The following is a 19,777-nucleotide window of genomic DNA, read 5'->3' on the forward strand; positions in this document are numbered from 1 at the left end:
CCTTTGTGAACACTCTGCGCGCAGTAGATAAGCCAAAGGGCAATGCAGAGAACTGATAATGAAAAGTCCCAGCCAAAACGCAGATACTTCCTGCAACAGGGCCTGATAGGAACATGAAGGTAAGCCTCCTTGAGATCCAGAGTCACCATCCAGTGATCTTTGCCCAGCAGAGGTAAAAGCTGTTGTAACGTCAACATTTTGAACTTGGGAATGTCCAGATATGTGTTGAGGATAGATAAATCCAAAATTGGTCTCCACGTGTTCCCTTCCTTTGGTACTAGAAACAGGCGAGAGTAAAATCCTAGGCCCACTTCTGGCAGAGGGACCGGTTGTATAGCTCCTATTTGAAGTAGTAGAGAAATCTGTTTGTGAGCCTCTAGTCTTTGCTGAGGAGGAACGTCTGGCATGCCTTTGAAAGGAGGTAAGGTATGGAAATAAAACTTGTAACCTTGGTGTATGATATCCAATACCCATTTGTCTTGGGTAATTAAAATCCAATTTTCCTTGAAGAGTGCCAACCGTCCTCCCAAAGGCGCTGCCAGGCAAGAAGGATCTGGCAGCTGAAAAAGTAGGTCATTGGGCCTGTTTACGAAAGGACTGGCCCCTGCCCTCACTCGAAGACTGTGCAGGTGAACTCCATTGTTCTAGGTCTGAAGGAACTCTGAGCTCTGCCCCTACCACGTCTAGATCTACCCCTAGACTGAGAATCAGAAGAAGGATACGTCCACCCCTTAGCAGGCCAATTTCTACTAAACTTTGGAGGCTGAACTTGCAAAAAATCTTTAACAGTCTGCATAGACTTAGCCTTGTCTTCCAATTTCTTCAAGACTGACTCCACAGGTGGACCAAACAACACTTCAGACTGCAAAGGAGCATCCAAAATCCTTGTCTTAACATGGTCAGATAAAGTCTGATCCTTAAGCCAGGCGTGCCTGCGAAGAACTGAACCAGTGGCAGCCACCCTAGAAGAGGCCTGCAAAGCATCAAAACCACACTGTAAAGAATGCTTACCCACCTGTTCAGAGACATGCACCAAATCTTGTAATTCTTTACAGTCAATGCCTTCTGCCAGAGCATCCACCTTAGATTTCAATTGTGAAAGAAGAAAATTTTGATATTTCAACATATGAAACTGGCAATTCAAAGCCCTCATAGCTAAGGTAGAAGATGTATAGACCTTCTTTCCCCATCTATCCAAAGCTCTGGCCTCTTTATCTAGAGGGACGGATTCTTTACAACAGAGGCCTTGACACCCTTAGGTCCCTGACTCACAGTTTCTGGGTCCGCCCTAGGACTCTTATAGAGATATTTATGAGCCTCAGGCACCCTGTAATACCTATCCGGTTTAACAGGCAGGAGGCAGAGAATCAGGATTAAGTGAAGCCTCTGAAAATACATCTTGCACAACATCCAGAACAGGGGTATAGCTAAGGGCCTATGTTGAGGTAAAACAAAACTCTCTAAGCCTTTTCCGTGAATCAGAGAAGTCCTGACCTTCCCACTTAAAATGTTCCCTCATAGAATGAAGAGTCTCTGAAAAGAAAAATCCTCTGGAGGAGAAGCAGAAGGAGTGGAATCTTCTGCATCAGAATCAGAATAAGGAGTGTACTCCTGCAAGTCTTCAGCGAAGACTCTGAAACATCGAAGCCTGTTCAAAACTTTCCAACTCTGGCTCCACCCTAGGCCTCTTATCAGGAGGGGCAAAGAACCTCTAATCAGAGTAATCAAATCTTCTGCCATTTTAAGCATGTGCTTCTTAGGCACAGACCCTGCTGAACTAGGACTGACACCAACAGAAGCTAAACCTGGCCTGCCCCTGGAAGAAGCCTTGTAAACAGAAGGAGAGGGTCTAACCACCCTGGGAAGGGAGGGGTACAGAAACCTGAGAAGCCCCTTCAGCCTGACCTGCCTCGTGAGAGGCCACATCCTGCAAAATCAAAGACTCCCCTGAGACTCCAGAGAAGCCTCCATGGAACCACGGTTCCACTGAAGCCTCTAAAGAACCGGCGTCCGGAACGGACGACTCATCTTGCCCGGGTTTAACCGCTTTGTCTTTGCGCTTCTTCGTGGAAGCGGGCAGAGTATCCGACGGCATATTATAATTGCACCGCTTCAAGACCAGCCTAGCACAATCTAACCTTCGCAATAGTGCGCTTATTAAACCTAGCACAAAGCGACACCCAACTACGTGCTCAGGCCCCAAACAAGGAATGCACAAAGAATGATAATCCCTATGCGGTATCTGTTTCCCACAAGAAATACAATTATTCACTTTTTCTGACATCCGGTAATACACTGAGGCAAGAAAAAAACAAAATATTCCCCAACGGGGTACTTAGCCAACTTGGATTCGGTCTGAAACTCCGAACTCGAAAAATTTCAGAACGCCGAACGGCACTTGCAACGCTGCTTCTGCATCGGATCATGCGGCAAAAAAGACTGAGGATATGACGTCGGTCATGCGCTTTTGTACCCTGACGTCCTGATGTCAGTTTTAAGCGCCTTGACCGACGTCAGCCTAATACTTTGGTATTCGGGCCGACCGAGGACAGTGGACTACCCATATGTAAGGACTGCAGCAATGTGAGATGAAGAACATCTGCTGACTACACCACTGAAGCTCCTTCTTGAGACAAGACAGAACAGAAACTCCAAATTCAAGGGAATGCACATGTTGAAGCCAAACTGACTTCAGAAACCACTGAAACTTTCTCATATGGAGTTTAGGCAGACGGAGCACAAGAATGGTGGAGGCCATAAACTCCGCAGCTCTTAGAAATACCCTGGCTGTTGCAGAGACCAGAGGAAGAAGAGTATGAAAAAAGGAAATTAGTGTTAAATCCTTGGGAGGAGACAGGGATGCCAGCACAGGCAATGTTTGGATCCCACACCTCAGAAAAATGTGGTCCTAAGAGAGAGTCAAAAAAGACTTAAGTTTCTTGTGAACCCAAGGCTTTGCAGAAGGAAAATTTTGCAACAAGATGTCTGGAGAGGATGCCTGAAACAGGAGGTCATCCAAGGAAGAAAATACTTGGATCCCCTGGAAGCCTGCAAAATACAATCACAGGAGTGAGGCATTTGGTGAATAGCCCTGGAGCAGTAAAAAGGCCAAAAGGCAAAGCAGAGAATTGAAAATGCCAGGAAGCAAGAGAGAAACATAAAAACTTCCTGAAAAGGGGAAGAATAGGGAGATAAGCATCTGAGATCCAGACACACCACATAAGCTTGCGGAAGCAAAAGAGGAAAGAAAGTCTGAAGGGACAACATTCAAAAGGAGGGTGCCTTCAGAAAAGTGTTTAGATGAGAGAGATCTAGACTTGGTCTCCAGGTACCCTCTTTCCTGGACACTAGAAACACCCTTGAGTAAAAAGCCCTCCCCTGTGGGATACAGGCACCTCTTGAATAGTATCGAATCAAAAGATCAAACGATAGCTGTTCCTGAGAAGGCTGAAGAACTCCCATAAAAGGGGGAACACATTTCCAAACCATGAAATACTCCTGGCAGATAATGGAGAACCCAAGAATCCTGAGTAATCTGTAACCAAAGAGGAAGAGAAAGAGGAAAGTGGATGGGAAGAACAGAACAGTCAGATAGCACTGGGTTTATCAGGCAGAGGAGACTTCTGAGGCACAGAAGTCTGAGTAACCTTTGCAGGAGGGGCTCACTTGCCACCTTTTTTACCGTTAGCAGGAGGGTAACATTGTCTGGAAATAAAGGCTGGCTTATTTAGGTAATCTCTCTGAAATGTAGGCATACAGGAAACCAACCCATGCTTAAGTTCCTGTAAACCCCTGCCCTTATCCTGTAAGGACTTTACGCAGCAGCAGCTTTGCCAAACAAGTGCTCATTATCTAGAGCTGCATCCATCAACTTAGCCTTAATATCATCAAGCAAAGGCTGAAGCCGAAGCCATGAATACCCCTCATCACTGACCCAAAAGCAACAGCATCTGCTGCATCATAACTACACTTGATGGAATGATGAGCTACCTGGGAGGAAACCCCTTAACAGGGAAAGGGCAAAAGTTTTACCTTCAGAGTAAGGAAAACGAGAAATCACATGACAGGCCTAGGAAAACAGAGCCAACAAGCACCTGGATATATGGTTCTGATAATTAACAGCCCTAAAACCCAAATAAGCAGAGGTATAGACCTTCCTGTATAGCCATTCCAAGGGTCTGCTATTTTTATGAAAAGACAGTAACTTAGGAGGAGGAAGCAGTTAAGAAGGTTTAACAGAAGCTACAGACACCATCTTGGGATGAGCAGCAGAACACTTGTACAAGAATTTACAGTCCTCAGGCGCCCTATAGAACCTGTCAGGTTTCTTGGGGGCAGGTGTCGGAGAATCTGTTGCCTCGGACGCATTTGAAAAGACATCCAACAAAGCAGGCAAAACAGGAAGGACAGCAGAACGTCTGGGAGAATCATCTGCAGTAGCTCATAATACTTTTTTTTTTTTTTTTTTTTTGCATCTCAAACTTCAGCACAAACCTGTTTAAAGAACTCCATCATCCTAGAGATAGTGTCCCCAAAAAGATTTCTTCAAAGGGAGTATCAGGACTGGTAGATTCCTCTTCCAATCCATATGCCAAAGGTGAGGGAATCTGAGGAGTAAGTGAGAGATTCCTCACCTGAATCTACCTCCTCCTCAGAGGAATCCTGTTCAATGCTTCTCTAATTGGGGGGGGGGGGGGGGGTAGAGAACCAAGTGGGGCTGGATCAGAAACTCACTGAAAAGGATTTAAAGCCATCGAAGCATTCACTCTATGGATCCTTAGGAGCTGAGAAAATATGTTTAGTTGTCTTTTTCTTTAATGGAACGACTGCTTATAAAATTTAGGAGGCTATGACCTTGGACAGCATTCAATAAATTTAGTATGGACGACTTCTCAGGCTAAAATTTGAGGAACACTTCTAGGCCTTTCTGTGATAATAAACCATAGTTCCTCCTAAACGTCCAAAGTGGATGCCTGCAATGCCTCCTCAGATGTGCCTACGGTCAGATCTTCACTGGCTTCCAACACAGTCACGGGAAAGAATCCAACGATGAAGCCAGGCGAACATCCAGGCCATCACTTGCCTCAGGCAAGACATCTGGCAGAAGCTGTACAGCAGAAGATTCCAGCCTAGATTTCTTGTCCTTCTTCACAGACTGCTGTCTCTTGGAGCAGGAAGTTCCCATCATCGTGTCTTTAGCAAGAAACTTAAGAAGATGAGTCTCAAGATAAAGCACCAATCAAGAAAGCCTACTATGAAGGGTCTTGGGAACAAAGGTCTGACAGAACAGGACGTGTGGTCATGTGAAGCCCCAAGGCATAACAGGCACAGTTTGTGATGGTCTTTGTGGGGAAGCTGTTTTCTACACTGGCATTTACCCTTGTTGGATGACAAGAAACCCCACAAGCAGCAATAGAATAAAATAAGATAAGACAAAACCCCAATGGGGCACTTATCTGTAAAGGCTTGGTAAGCCAGCAACAGAATGGGCTTTCAGACCAACGATCAAGAGACGGCGTGCAGACTGGCAGCAAAGAAATTCTGAGGATGGTACGTCCAGACGTCACCTTTATGCCCTACGCTATGCAAGGAGCATATATGTAACATATGGCATGCCATAAAACAACCTAAGCCATCTGGATACATTGAAAGTTGTTAGACTGCTTTTGAAATTCTGTGTTAACTTAGCCTGGGGGTTTCTGCTTGCATTATAATCTGTGCTGGTCACATTTTTTAATCATTCTGCTCATCTTCCAAGTGGTTGGCTGCTGAAATTCCCCTGCATAAATCAACTGACAAAAGAAGATTTAAGTATACTCTTGTCTGCACTTATTTAAGATTAGAAATTTGTAGATAATTGTTATGTATAATATAATACAGGGAGCTAATACTCCCTGTCTCTAGCTGCAGTTAGTCTCCCAATCCCCCTCCCTGTTCTTGTTGTGGTATGAATCTTGGTGGCTTTGGAATTACCCACCCCTGCTGGGAATCTGTTTTTGGACACTCCTACTGGGCCCATCTCATTTGCTCACTCAACTGAGTACAGTGAGATCATATTTTGATTTCAGACACTCCTACCAGTCTCATCTCCTCTGCTGTGTACAGAGAGAGCACTTGGGAAAGACATCCCCTACAGCATTTTAATCTGCTCTGTTCCCTTCCTCTCCACAAAAAAAAAAAAAAATTACTTAATAGTTTCTTGAGCTACTCTTACATAACTGTTTTCTACCTTAATACTTTAATTTGTTGTTCTGTGTGCTTTAAAGTGTTCAGGTGCTCTTATTTGACTTTTCATAAACTTGTTTTTGTCTTTTTTAACTTATCTGCATTTATTTTAAATTGTATTTGCCTTAATATTACAACACACTCAAGTGTGCTAGCTTATACTACATTTAAAGTGTCTCTGCTACTGTCATTAGCTGATTCTTTCTAATAGAGAGAGAGAACATTTTGAGAAAGCCATTGCTGTATCCAGGACTGTTTGCAAGCTTCTGTGCCCCCAAGCCTTTCTGTGTTGGAGGGAACCCTTCTAGCTTATCAGTGGGAGTTGGTAAGCACTAGGTAGCCTATCTACAACAAGATCCAGATAAAGATTCTTAGTTTTAGCACTTGAATTTGCTTATCCGTGCTCAGCCCTTGTTCAGAACTTGTAAGCACTAAATAAACTACAAATTACTACAGCACTCATCCTTCCTCATTACCTAGAGGAAAACAGTTTTGGTACTTACTTTCCTCACTTGCTTAGAGAAAAACAGCTCTTGTACTCACTTTTCTCACTTGTCTAGAGGAAAATATTTTTTTATTCAAGCATGTTCAAGGGTCAGCTCCAAGTGTTCTCTCCTATCTGATGAATCTGGGCATCTTGGGGCAATGTAGCAAATGCCTCATGTACACAGACAACCCTCTCCTCCTATCACCCAACACTACAACCTGTGAAAGATGCACTTATCTAGCCAAACTGGAAGTAAAGCTCTCTCCAACCAAGACTGAACTTGATAGTCAAGAGAAGAAGGTAAACACTTGTACCACACCACACTCATCACAAGTCCCACTAAACCTACACCACCAAAATCCACACATAGAAACACAAACATTCGTGGAGGCTCTCAATAATAATCTGCTCAAGCAATAAAGACCTCCAAAGCAGAAACGCAAGCAACCTCCCACCACCAACACAACCTAAATGACACACAGCCCACAGACTCAGTGTGCCACTCAACCACAGCCCATAAGGCAAAACAAAGCACCCAACACACTAGTCATAGGTGACTCTATAGTCAGGCACACTGATGTCCCACTCACCAGGCTAAACAAGGAGAAGGTCACTGTCAGCTGCCTGTCGGGTGCCAGGATCCGCCACATAACCCACACACTCAGGTCACTCCACAAGTACAAATATGACTGATTGTCCATGTTGGTGTGAACGACCTGAGACGTACCCTCTCTGGACTACATGGAGAGAGACGAGGAAGAACACTCCGATCTTGAAGCCCAGGCAGGTATGACCCTAGCCCGAGTAGCATCCTGCCATCATCCAGAATGACACCGCAGTACAAGGACAAAATGATTGACAAACAATTGGCTGAGCTTCTGGTGTCACTCTAAGGGGATCCAGTATCTGTCTGCCTGGGACGACATGGTTGACAGACCACGATGCTTTGCCAGAGATGACCTGCACCTGTCACCCCTGGGATTCCGGATACTGGCAAAGGCACTTGCCACCCATATAGTGCCTTTTTTAGGCAAGGTTCAAATGACAATTTCACCACCATAACGGGAACAGGCAAGCAAAAACTGAGGGTAATGCTACTCCATTTCTAGAAGTCTAAATCTCAAAATGCACTCACTTGTGGCACTCCTTAAAATGGAGAACATCGATGTCCGTGCAGTGACTGAGACCTTGTTCAAGGCTCCAGACAGCACCCCTGCATTACCAGGCTATAACTCATACCACACTTTTCGGCCATCTAACCTGGACCCGAACACCAAAGGCAGAGGTGTGCTCATATTCATTAAGGATATCCACATCTCCAGGCTAGTTGCTCAGCATAAAGAAGTCAAGGTTATCCAAGTGCAACTAACTCTGGGCAAAACTGCATCCCAAATTGTAGCTTGCTACAAATCCCCCACCATGCCCCAGGATTCCCACTCCTTTCTTGATATACCGGAAAATATTAGGGCTCAACCAAACATCCTAATATTGGGTGATTTCAAATACCCCACCATTAACTGGGAAAACTACTCACATACCAACTTCTTCACTCAGCGCTTTTTGGAATTCATAAATTCCAATGCCCTGGATCAACTTATCCACACCCCCACCAGGGGCAACAATATCCTAGACCTAGTCATTACCAACATGAGTGACCGGTGTTCCACACAAAGTCAACTCCTCATTGGTCAGATCCGACCATAAGCTAATCACCCTAGATATCCACATCTTGCCCCCACCCCCCCCCCCCCCCATTAAGGAAACCACAGTAAAAGATTTCACCAAAGACAACTTCATGCTTCTTAAGACATAAGTGGCCAACTTCATGACACCCATGCAGATGGACAATACAGTTACGACTGCTGAATCCAACACAGATAAACTCTAAGCACTTACACGAGTGCATGGATCATGCTATCCCAAACAGAACCAAGACGCTATCATCCAAAAAAAAAAGAAAACCAATGTGGTGGTCCCCTGCCATAAACCAACTCTACAACAGAAGGAAGAAACTGTTGCTAAAGAGGGCAAAATCCCATGAGTGGTGGAGCTCCCTGGTCAGCCTCAACAAGAAGCTGAGATCCCTTATAAGATCCTCCAAGGCTAGCTACGAAAACAAGATTGCCACTGATTCTAAGGACAACCACAAAGCATTCTACAGCTATGTCAAGAATCTCAATGGCAACACCCAGATCTGCTCACAGTTGCAGCACAATGGCACAAATTATAGAACCAACTGATACTGCCAACATGCTGGCAGATAGGTTCAGTGCCAACTTTACCCCCCCCTCTCACCCCCTAAAGGGCCCATATCTATACAGGAAGAATGCAGAGTCCCTGTAATCACAACTTCACAGGTAAAAGCAGCACTCTCTAAAGCCAAAAACACATCATCCATGGGACTGGACAACATCCCAGGCTGCGTTTTACATGAACTTCAGAAAGAACTGGCTCCCCACCTAAGCACCATGTTCAATCGTGGCCTCACGTCAGGCTTTGTGCCCACTGAATGGCACACAGCAACAGTTATCCCACTGCACAAAGGGGGAGCCACCACTGATCCTGGGAACTATCGCCCTATTAGCCTGACAAGCCTGGTCTGCAAGGCCATGGAATGTATCATCATTCATAAACAAAGACATTGATAACTTCCAAACTCTGGATCCCTCCCAGTTCGGGTTTGTGAAAGGCAGATCTTGCCTCCTGAACCTGGTCGACTTCTTTGAGGCAGTCACCAAAGCCATAGAAGAGGGTAAGGTGGTTCACACAGCCTATCTTGACCTCGCCAAGGCTTTCGACACCATCTCCCATTCTGGAATTATAGCTAAACTCACTAAACTAGGTATAAATCCTTATATCACAAGATGGGTTGCCAAATGGCTCACTGACAGAATCTACACTGTAAAAGTTGCAGACTCCAAATCTGACTTCAAACAAGTGACAAATGCAGAGTACCACACGGTTCAGTCCTGGGACCACTCCTGTTTGGTATCTACTTCTCTGAAGTACAGGCTAACACAGAAGGCCTCTGGCTAACGAAGTTCGCAGATGACTGCAAACTAGGAGCTATAGTAGAGTCCCCAAATGATGTAGACATCCTACAGAAGAGCATCACTGAGACAGATGCCTGGTGTCAGAGCCATGGCCTCAAACTCAATGTCAAAAAGTGCACTGTTATCCCCTTTGGTAAAAACTCTGTACTCATGAACTACCACATAAGGTGGCAGTCTTCTTAACACCGAATGTGTGATGAGACCTTGGGATCCAGGTGGACAGTAGTCTTTCCTTTGATAATCACATTACCACAGTAGTCAGGAAATCCTTCTAAGTGACACACCTCATCACAAAAGGGCTCTCATCCAGGACAAAAGAGGTCATTGTTCTCCTCTACTCGACACTCATTACACCCATTATAGAGTACAACGCCCTTTTGGAATGTACCTCTCAAAACATCTGCAGCAGCTGGAAAGGCCACAGAAGTACCTCTCAAAGACAATTACTGGCCTCAAACAGATGCCCTACACGGATAGTCTCAAAAAACTCCAGCTTTACTCCATAGCATATCGCCTACTCCGAGGTAATCTCTGCCTAATATATAAAGCTATGTCAAACCCAGTGCTGTTGGACATGCTACACCTAAAGAAATCCCAATCCCTCCGAGCTACACAGTCCAGGGACCTAAACCTTGTCACCACAATAAACAGGACTTGCTGGAAGAATAGATTCCTGTCCCAGAGACTTCTCATACTCTGGAACAAGCTACCCATCTATGTCAAGCAAAGTTCTTCATTAACATTCTTCAAGAAAAATCTTGAGGAGTGGATGGGAAATAGGAAATACACCCCAGGGATCACTCCTGTGGCTATGCTCAACAGGGGCACGGAAATTAACTTTCTTGGGTTGGCGTAAGTCAGGGAACTTGGTTGGCTAGACTTACTTAGGCCCTTGGTCCGATAGCCTAGTACCTACCTATGAACCTAAAGGCTTTGGTATACTGGCCAGACATTGGGCCATCCTTGGCAGGTGATCCCAAGTGTAATGAATACTGCAACAGTGAAATGGAAGGACATCACCCTCTCCCTCAACCTTGAAGATGAATGGACCAGGAGGAGCCATGACCAGCTGCACTGGAGAGAAGACTTCCAAAGCAGGCAAACCATGACTTTGTCCGGATCCGTATATAGAGGAGGAAGCCTGACTAGAGCTATTTAGCACTGAGGCTCCTGGAAGCAAGGACATCTCTGATACCATCAGATTGTAAATCCCAGGCCCGCAGATCCAACACAAACAACTCTGCTCCAAGTCTCCTCCCAATCCAAGGAAATGAGAATAGAACTGGTCAAGGAAAAGTACAGTTTTGTACCTACCAAAAATGTAGATGTCCGATAGATATGCAACTGCAGTCATAACATATGGGTTGTCCTGCCTCAGGCAGCCCTCGGTCGGCCGGATTCCAAAGTCTGGGTCCGACGTCGGCTGATGTCGCATTTCTCTCCGACGTCAGAGCGGCAGGAGTATATAAGCATCAGCCGACGCCATCTTCTTCAGTGTTTCTTGCCCCAGATGCCAGGTGCCCTCCAAGGAAGGCTGTAATCAATTTGGAAGACAAAAACAGGTTTCCAGACAAATAAATAAGCAATAAACAGATACACCATAACAGATATCCCCAGCTAGGATAACAGGGTGAGGAGTGGACCCAAGGAATAGAGGGGAAGGAGGGAGGGAAAACCCGACTGCAGTTGCATATCTATCGGACATCTACATTTATGGTAGGTACAAAACTGTACTATGCCCTTCAAGAATGCAACTGCAGTCATAACATATGGGTTGAATACCATAGCTTAGCTGGGGGAGGTGGAAAGCACTAAGAAAAGGATGGTGTAGCTATCAATCCCTGTAGGACTGCCGAAGCAAAGCCTGCTCTGGATCTGGAAAATAAAGGAAGGTTGTAGTGTTTGGAGAATGTATGCACGGAGCTCCATGTAGCAGCTTCTAGAATGTCTTTTGTAGGCACCCCTCTTAAGAATGCTGTAGAGGTGGCTGTAGCTCTGGTAGAGTGTGGTCTGATATTGGCTGGTACACTCTTTCCATGGAAGGAATAACATAATCTGATGCAATGTCCAATCCATTTTGAGACAGTCTGTTTGGAAATTGCTTTTCCTTGTACTCCAGGGGCGTAAGCTACAAAAAGCTGATCAGACTTCCTATTGGCCTTGGTTCTGTCCAGGTAGTAGCGAAGTTGTCTGTGAATGTCCAAGGTATGCAACAGTCTTTCCCCTTTGTTCTCAGGATTGGGAAAGAAAGTAGGCAGGTGAATTGCTTGATTTAAAGAAACCCTAGATACCACTTTTGGCAGAAAACTAGGGTTGGTTCGTAAGGAGACCCTGTCTCTATGAAAGGTAATGAAAGGTGGTATTGCCATTAGGGCCTGCAATTCCGAAACCCTTCTTGCTGAGGTAATTGCCAACAGGAAAGCTGTCTTCCATGAGAGGAATTGTAAGTCCACAGAAGCTGCTGGCTCAAAGGGGGGTAGAGTCAGTTTTTCTAGGACAAAGTTGAGGTCCCAAGCTGGTACTGGGGCCTTTCTTGGTGGCTTGATATTCTTGATTCCTCTAAGAAATTGCCTTAACAAAGGATGTGAGAACACAGGTGGATCAGTGTTGTATCTAGCTGAAATAGGTGAAGCATGTATTTTTATAGAGGAATATGAGAGCCCATTCTGTAGCATATCTGCCAAGTATTCCAGGATGAGTGGGATGTTCAATAATGATGCATCATGACCCTTGCTGGTATTCCAAATGCTGAATCTCTTCCATTTTGCTGAATAAACCTTTCTGGTGGATGGTCTGCGGGCTTCTGTTAATATCCGCTGAACTTCCTTGGAGAGAGATAGATTGAGGTTATTCATGGAATCTCCCAAGCTGTTAGCTGGAGCGTCTGAATGTTGGGATGTACTGTCTTGAAGTTGTTTTGAGTCAAAAGATGGGGCCATTGTGGAAGGGCCCATTTTTTGTTGTGGCATATGCTCCGTAGTAGTGGATACCAGTGTTGTCTTGGCCAGTCTGGAGCTATTAGGATTCCTTTTGGCTTCTCTGCTTTGATCTTTAGTAGTACTGTGGTCATCAGTGGCAGAGGTGGGAATGCATAAATCTTTAAGAAGTTCCAGTTGAATGAGAGAGCATCTGTTTTCCATGCTTGTGGATGATATGTCCTTGGAACAGAACTTTTGTAGTTGATGATTGAGGTGGGAGGCAAATAGGTCTACTTCTGGCCTGCCCCATGTCGAGGTGAGCCTTATGAAGATTTCTGGATGTAACCTCCACTCGTGGGGGTCTAGGAAATTCCTGCTTAGGATGTCCACCAGCACATTGTCTTTGCCTGGAACAAACTGGGATTGCAACTGTATGTTTAAGCTCAGAGATTTTTCCCAAAGATTCATTGTCAGTCTGCAAAGGGGGTAAGAATGGGTGCCCCCCTGCTTGTTTATGTACCACATGACAGTGGTGTTGTCTGTCCGTATTAGCAAGTGGCCTTGCTAAAGTTGTTGTCGAAAGGCCTCGATGGCATGCATGACTGCCAGCATTTCTTTTTGGTTGATATGCAGATGTGTTTCCTTTGGAGACCATTGTCCTTGAATACATCTGCCCTCCATGTGCGCCACCCCCCCATCCAAGGTCTGAGGCGTCTGTGGTCATTGTTTGTGTTATTTCTGGTTTTTTGAATGACATACCTGTGTTTGCCTGGCTTACCGAGGCCCACCATAGAAATTCCTTTTGTAGGCATGGAATGAGCGGTATGGTTGTCTCTAGGTTGTTGCTGTGCTGAGACCATAAACTTTTTAGGTACCATTGAAGCTTTCTCATGTGTAGTCTTGCTAGTGGAACCAGGAGAATGCATGATGCCATGTAACCCAGGGCCTGTAGGAATCTCCTTGCAGTCATCTGGGTGAGCTTTGCCAAACCTTTGAAATAATGAGTTAACTTCTTTTGCTTGTCTTCTGTCAGGTAAGCCATTTGAGAGGTTGTGTCTAGATTGGCTCCTAAGAAAGTAATTTGCTGGGATGGCTGCAGTCTTGACTTTTGGAAGTTGACTGTGTATCCCAGAGCTTGTAGCAATTGAATGACATAATCCAAGTTTTTTGTCAAAATCAGTTTGTCGTCCGCTTGTATGAGGCAGTCATCCAGGTATGGGTAGATTTGGATCCCCTGGAGCCTGCAATGAGCAATTACTGAAGCCAGGCATTTTGTAAACACTCTGGGCGCAGTAGATAAGCCAAATGGCAATGCTGAGAATTGATAATGCTCTGGCCCTGCAAGAAATCTGAGGTATCTTCTGCAGCTGTGTTTTATAGGGACATGCAGGTATGCCTCCTTGAGGTCCAGAGTAATCAGCCAAGACCCCTTGCCCAGCATGGGAAGGAGTTGCTGTAAGGTCAGCATTTTGAACTTTGGTACTATGAGAAAGGTGTTTAATGCGGACAAATCCAGTATTGGTCTCCATTGTGTTTCTTTTCTTGGAACAAGGAACAGTCTTGAGTAAAACCCTGGCCTTGTTCTTGTTGTGGAACTTTTTCTATTGCATTGATCTGAGCAAGCAGAGAAATTTGCTTGAAAGCCTCTGCCCTCTGGTTTTGCGGTAGGTTTGGCATGCCTTGTTTCCTTGGTAAGGTATGAAAGTGGAATCTGTAGCCTTGGTCTATAATGTCCAAAATCCATTTGTCCTTTGTCAATCTGTGCCAATTGTCTGAAAACAGAGATAATTTTCCGCCCAAGGGAGCTTCTGTTTGCTCTTTGGTAAGCGGAAATAGAGGAAAGTCATTGGGATTGTCCCTGTGGGGCAGGAGAAGTCCCTGTGTCACTTCTTTGGTTTGCTGGTTGCCATTGTCGTCCCCTGTAGGAACCTCTGTATTGTCCTCTTCCTCGGCCACGCCTGCCTTTGCCCCTTTGAAATCTTTCAGGATTAGGAAAGGACCAGATTTTTGAAGGCCAATTCCTGCTGAATCTGGGTGTCTGAACCTGGAGGAAATCTTTGACTGTCTGAACTGACTTGGCTTTTTCCTCAATGGTCTTTAATACATCTTTAGCATTAGTACCAAAAAGCTTGTTCTTTTCCAAGGGTGCATCAAGGAGTTTTGCCTTAACATGATCTGGTAGAGGTTGTTCTTTTAACCATGCATGTCTACGAATGACCGCCCCTGTCATAGCTGCCCTACATGAAGCTTCCAATGCATCATATCCACACTGAAGGACGTGATTGCTAACTTGCTGAGAGTTGTGTACAGCCTCCTGCAAAGACTTCCTATCTAAAGGATCAGGAGAGGCCAAAGTTTTCTGTAAATCATCTAACAGGAAATCCTGATATTGAAACATATGAAAGAGACAATTGAGAGCTCTCATAGATAAAGTAGTGGAGGTGTAAACCTTCTTCCCCATCTCTCTAATGACCTAGCTTCCCTGTTGGAAGGCAAAGGATTTTTGGAGGTGGTAGCTGAAACCCCTTTCGGCCCCTGTGAAATAGTTTCTAAATCAACAGCATGGGCCCTAAAGAAATGAGAATGTGTTTCAGGAACTCTATAGTATCTGTCCGGCTTGGCAGGAGCAGGAGGGAGAGTATCAGGGTAACACTGGAGTCAGAGTATAAATCATCCAAAACATCAAGCACAGGAGGTATAGCTAAGGGCCTGTGCTGGGGCTTTTAAGGAAGGTAAGGCTTTCTGGAATCAGAAAATTCCTGGCCTTGCCACTTAAAACGTTCCCTCATGGAATGCAGAACTTCCCCAAAAGAAATACCATCAGGAGGGAGGCCGAGGGATGGAGTCCTCTGCATCTGAGTCCTCGTAGGTCTGGAAAGGCTCTTCCTGGCTATCGGAGTGGCCAGAGGCCTCAGAATCTTCATCTGAAGGGAGAGGGTCAGTGGGCTCAACCCTGGGCCTCTTATCAGGAGGAGGCTGGGATCCTCTCTCAGGATGGGCCTGGGAACCTCTGATCATGGAGATTAAGTCTGCTGCCATAGTCATGATTTGTGTTTCAGGAGTAGGCTGAGGTAAGGCTTTAGCAATAAGGTGCTTGGTCTTGCTGGCTGCCTTAGCACGTGTGTAGGCCTTGATAGACATGGACATGGGAGGCCTAGCAGCTCCACGTGCAGGAGTGACCTTATCCACAGCAATGGTCTCGGGCATTTCCTCGGTTACAGTATCCGGAGGAAAATCAATAACTGGCGTCGGTGTGGTCTCCGGTATCGGAGGAATCGGTAATGTGGTGCCTTCGGTTCGGAGCGGTGAAATAACCGCCTCAGAGGGAACCGGGGCACTCGCCGTATGTTTTGGCGTGGTGTCGGTGGAAGATGCGGGCCGAGGATGGCGGTCCCGGTCTTTACGTTTTTTAGGCGTCTGCGATGTCTGTAATTCTGACGGCATCTTGTAATCGAATTTTTCGCCGAAAAAGTCTTCAGCGAACTCCGCCCGGCACCTGAGAGTGCGCTTGTTGAAGCGAGCACAGGCCAAGACGTCGTGGTCTGGGCCAAGGCAAGGAAGGCAGTAAGAGTGGAAATCCTTATGAGGTATTTGTTTACCACAAAACAAACAATTATTAACTTTTTCAGTAATTTCTGACATCGGCTGAGGCAAGAAAAGGTCCCCAACGGGGTACTTAGCTTTTTTGTTGACTTCGGATCGAAGAATACAGGAGCTGACCGACCGGCACTTGCGAACTGCTTCTGCTTTGGGCACCGCGCGGCAAGAAAGACTGAAGAAGATGGCGTCGGCTGATGCTTATATACTCCTGCCGCTTTGACGTCTGAGAGAAATGCGACATCAGCCGACGTCGGACCCAGACTTTGGAATCCGGCCGACCGAGGGCTGCCTGAGGCAGGACAACCCATATGTTATGACTGCAGTTGCATTCTTGAAGGACATCCATCAACGTTAAAGATTTAATTCTCTTTGGCTCTGTCACAGACACTTTTGGAACTCTCAGATCCTGTGGCTCTGAAACCAAAGAGCAGATCAAAGAAGGAGATGCAACTGGATGGGAAGTGACAGGAAAGTTCAGATATGATGGGAGACTGAGATGGTATAACCCCATCTGGATACAAGTTCTGAGGAACTTTATCATTCTATTCACTCTTCCACTTCAGAAAGACTCATGGAGGACCTGACAGATGAGATAGTAAACAGAGGTCTGGAGTGTTTTCGCAGAGTTTGCAATAGTGTAGAATGGAGCCAAAGAGAAATTGGTCAACCATGAACTTAGGTGAGCGAGCTATCAGCATATAAGTGCTAGGGGTTAGATCCGATGGTTTCTGGATCCACTGGCTGAATAGTGGCAATGGCTGAAATAATTACAAGATCTAAAGATTTAGAATCCATACTTTTCTTCTTTGGATCCGATCTTCGTATTTTTGTGGAGGCTCCGAGGATGAAGTTGTTTTTGGAGATTTTGGTGGAGATCATTTCCTATGCTCTAATGGAGCCTTGGAATGTCTGCTGGGGGTTTCAGCCCCAGAGGAAGATGACGGAGATTATAACCCTTTGAGGGGACTAATTTGTTTCTCCTGTCCACAACAGCCTTCAAGTTAAATGTGGCAAAAATTGTACAGTTTGTATCCAGATGAGCTGCTCCCAAACAAACACACTTTCTGTAAGCATCTGAGTTCAGAATTTTGTGCCCAAAGCTTTTTTTAAAACCTGTAGGCTTCTCAGCCACACAAAGGTATTAACAACGAAAAAAAAGATAGATAAGAAAATAAAATACTTTTTTATTAAAACAGAGTACAGAAATAGGACTACCAAAGGTAGTCAAGAGTACCCTTCTCTATCTGGTTAAAAAAGGGATAGGAAAGGGTATATTTAAAGAAAAGTACCAGCAATGGCGGATTAAAAGTTACCTTGCTGAGACAGAGAGCTAACGGACAGAAGAAACCTAAAAAACTAAGGGGGAGGAACTATAAAGTAATTAGCTAAGTGGAAATAGAAAGTGAGAGATTTTGATACACAAAACACTTACTACACAACCCAAAAATCACTTGGAAAGTGGATCCATGTCCATGCGAGATGGCAAATAAGATTGAGGTACTGTGGGTAGACTAGGGCATTATAGGTACAGGGAGCAGCTCAGAGTTGGATCTGAAGTTTGTAGAATGCGGCACAGTTGGATCTCTAACACATGTTGAGGAAGAATGAAAAGGTCAACATCAGATCAATCTATTACGTTTTACTTAAGTTTAAAGATGAAAATTTATACTGTGCAGTACAATTATTACAATGAGATCAACATTAGTCCTATTAGCAAATATAAAACAAGGAATTAAAACAGTGATACCAACCTTTTTCTGTAGGAAATCTTCAGCTTCTGTTTTAACAGCTTTTCTGAAAGGAAATGTAAAAGAAAAGTGCTGTCAAAACCCACATTAAAACAAATGTTGCTTCATATTACAGTCATGAATCTCCAAAACTAAACATAAAAAAGCAGTAAAGGCTCAAACACGTAAAGTATTCCAGATTCAAATACAAATTCCGTTTTGAGCATACCTAAATCTTACTGTTAATATATGAAAGACCACAATGCAAAGTAACATGTAAAATTCAACCTCTCAGTGATGCATCAGCTTTTAAACTGAATTACCATTACTTAAGCCCAGGTTTCTTCTGTCCGTTAGCTCTCTGTCTCAGCAAGGTAACTTTTAATCTGCCATTGTTGGTACCTTTCTTTAAATATACCCTTTCCTATATCCCTTTTTTAACCAGACAGAGAAGGGTACTCTTGAAAAGTACAGTTTTGCAAGACCTTATCAGAGCAGATCTCCTATTTCTAGCATTTGCTGTATTCGTTACTCTTGGGGTATCCTGCTGAGGATAGTCTAGTGAAATGAATGGCCAGCATACCAAAGCCTTTACACTTTCCAGATGTTGTACTTTAGACGTAGGTTGCACGTACAAGGCAAGAGGTACACGTGCAACTTACAGACACCTAATCCACAGAACTGAAGTCCTCCAAGGGCAGCCAGAACAACTCCACTGAAGACAACATGTATATCCAAGAAGGGAAGGAGGAGAAATGGAAGAAAGATCGACCCTGCCAACCAGAAGAAAGGCAACAGAAATTAATAAGGGGCAGGAGAGAGGGTCAAAATACTGCAACAGTGAGAAGTAGGCTATCCACTGTTATGCTAAGATCTTGTATAAATTGTACTATGTCCTTCCTTGTCATTGTTGTTATATTCTTTACACTTGGGGAGAGTACAAAAAGCTACTGGAAAGAATGGGAAAAAGAAAGCAAAAAGTCCTCCACAAACCCCAAGAAGGAATGCCCTGACAAAACCAATCCAGGCCCTGGAAATGATATTCAGCTTATAATGTTTGGTAATAAGTGTTGAACAGATGACCAACTAGCATTTTCCAAGATGTATCTGGAATCCACACCCTTGAAAAAAAAACACCAGAAGAGGCCAACGCCCTGGTATACAGAGAACAAACAGAAGAAGAAAGCGGACTGCCATGAAAGAACAGCAAAATGAAACAGCATTAGAAATTCATGAGGAGGTGGTTTGCTTAGACACCACCAAATCCAATTTCCTGGCATGGAAGGAAATAAGTTGCTCAGATTTCCTGACATGTTTTGCCTGTTCCAAGTAATATCTAAGCTGTCTATGTAAATCCAAGATATGAAGAACTCTCTCACTAGTAGTATGTGGAGAAGGGAAAAAAATTAGTAAGATGACTGGAATGATTCAAGCACAAATCGTCAACTCCCTTGGGCATAAAAAAGGATTAACTTTGTGTCCTTGTATATAAAAAAGGAGGAACGATCATGAATGCTAGAAGTTAAGAGGGACTCTAGGCAGAATTAAAAACCACACCAACAGTCTTCCAATTACAACCTTGTAGGGAAGAAAAACCTGTTTCAAATGAGGACTGAATCAATTTTTCAAGAACAAAATTAAGGTCCCTAGAAGTACAGGGGAATAAGATATCTTGGAAACTTGATATGGACGACACCTTTTAAAAATTGTTTAACTTCAAAACTAGAAGGCGATGGTGGATTCAGAGGCAGGCAAACGGAAATGACT

At 44.5% G+C, this 19,777-nt stretch overlaps 1 protein-coding gene across 2 annotated transcripts in view; it reads right to left on the minus strand.

Annotated features, from left to right (window-relative positions):
* Positions 1 to 19,777, minus strand: part of LOC122809337 — a 2,116,265-nt gene that overhangs the window by 910,021 nt on the left and 1,186,467 nt on the right. For both annotated transcript variants that reach the window (XM_044080743.1, XM_044080744.1), the window contains exon 12: positions 18,035 to 18,077. In XM_044080743.1, coding sequence (XP_043936678.1) covers positions 18,035 to 18,077 — 43 coding nt within the window. The remainder of the gene's footprint in view (positions 1 to 18,034; positions 18,078 to 19,777) is intronic.

Source organism: Protopterus annectens, chromosome 8.part0 (assembly GCF_019279795.1).
Source record: "Protopterus annectens isolate FY-2018-M chromosome 8.part0, PAN1.0, whole genome shotgun sequence".
Lineage (NCBI taxonomy): Eukaryota > Metazoa > Chordata > Ceratodontiformes > Protopteridae > Protopterus > Protopterus annectens.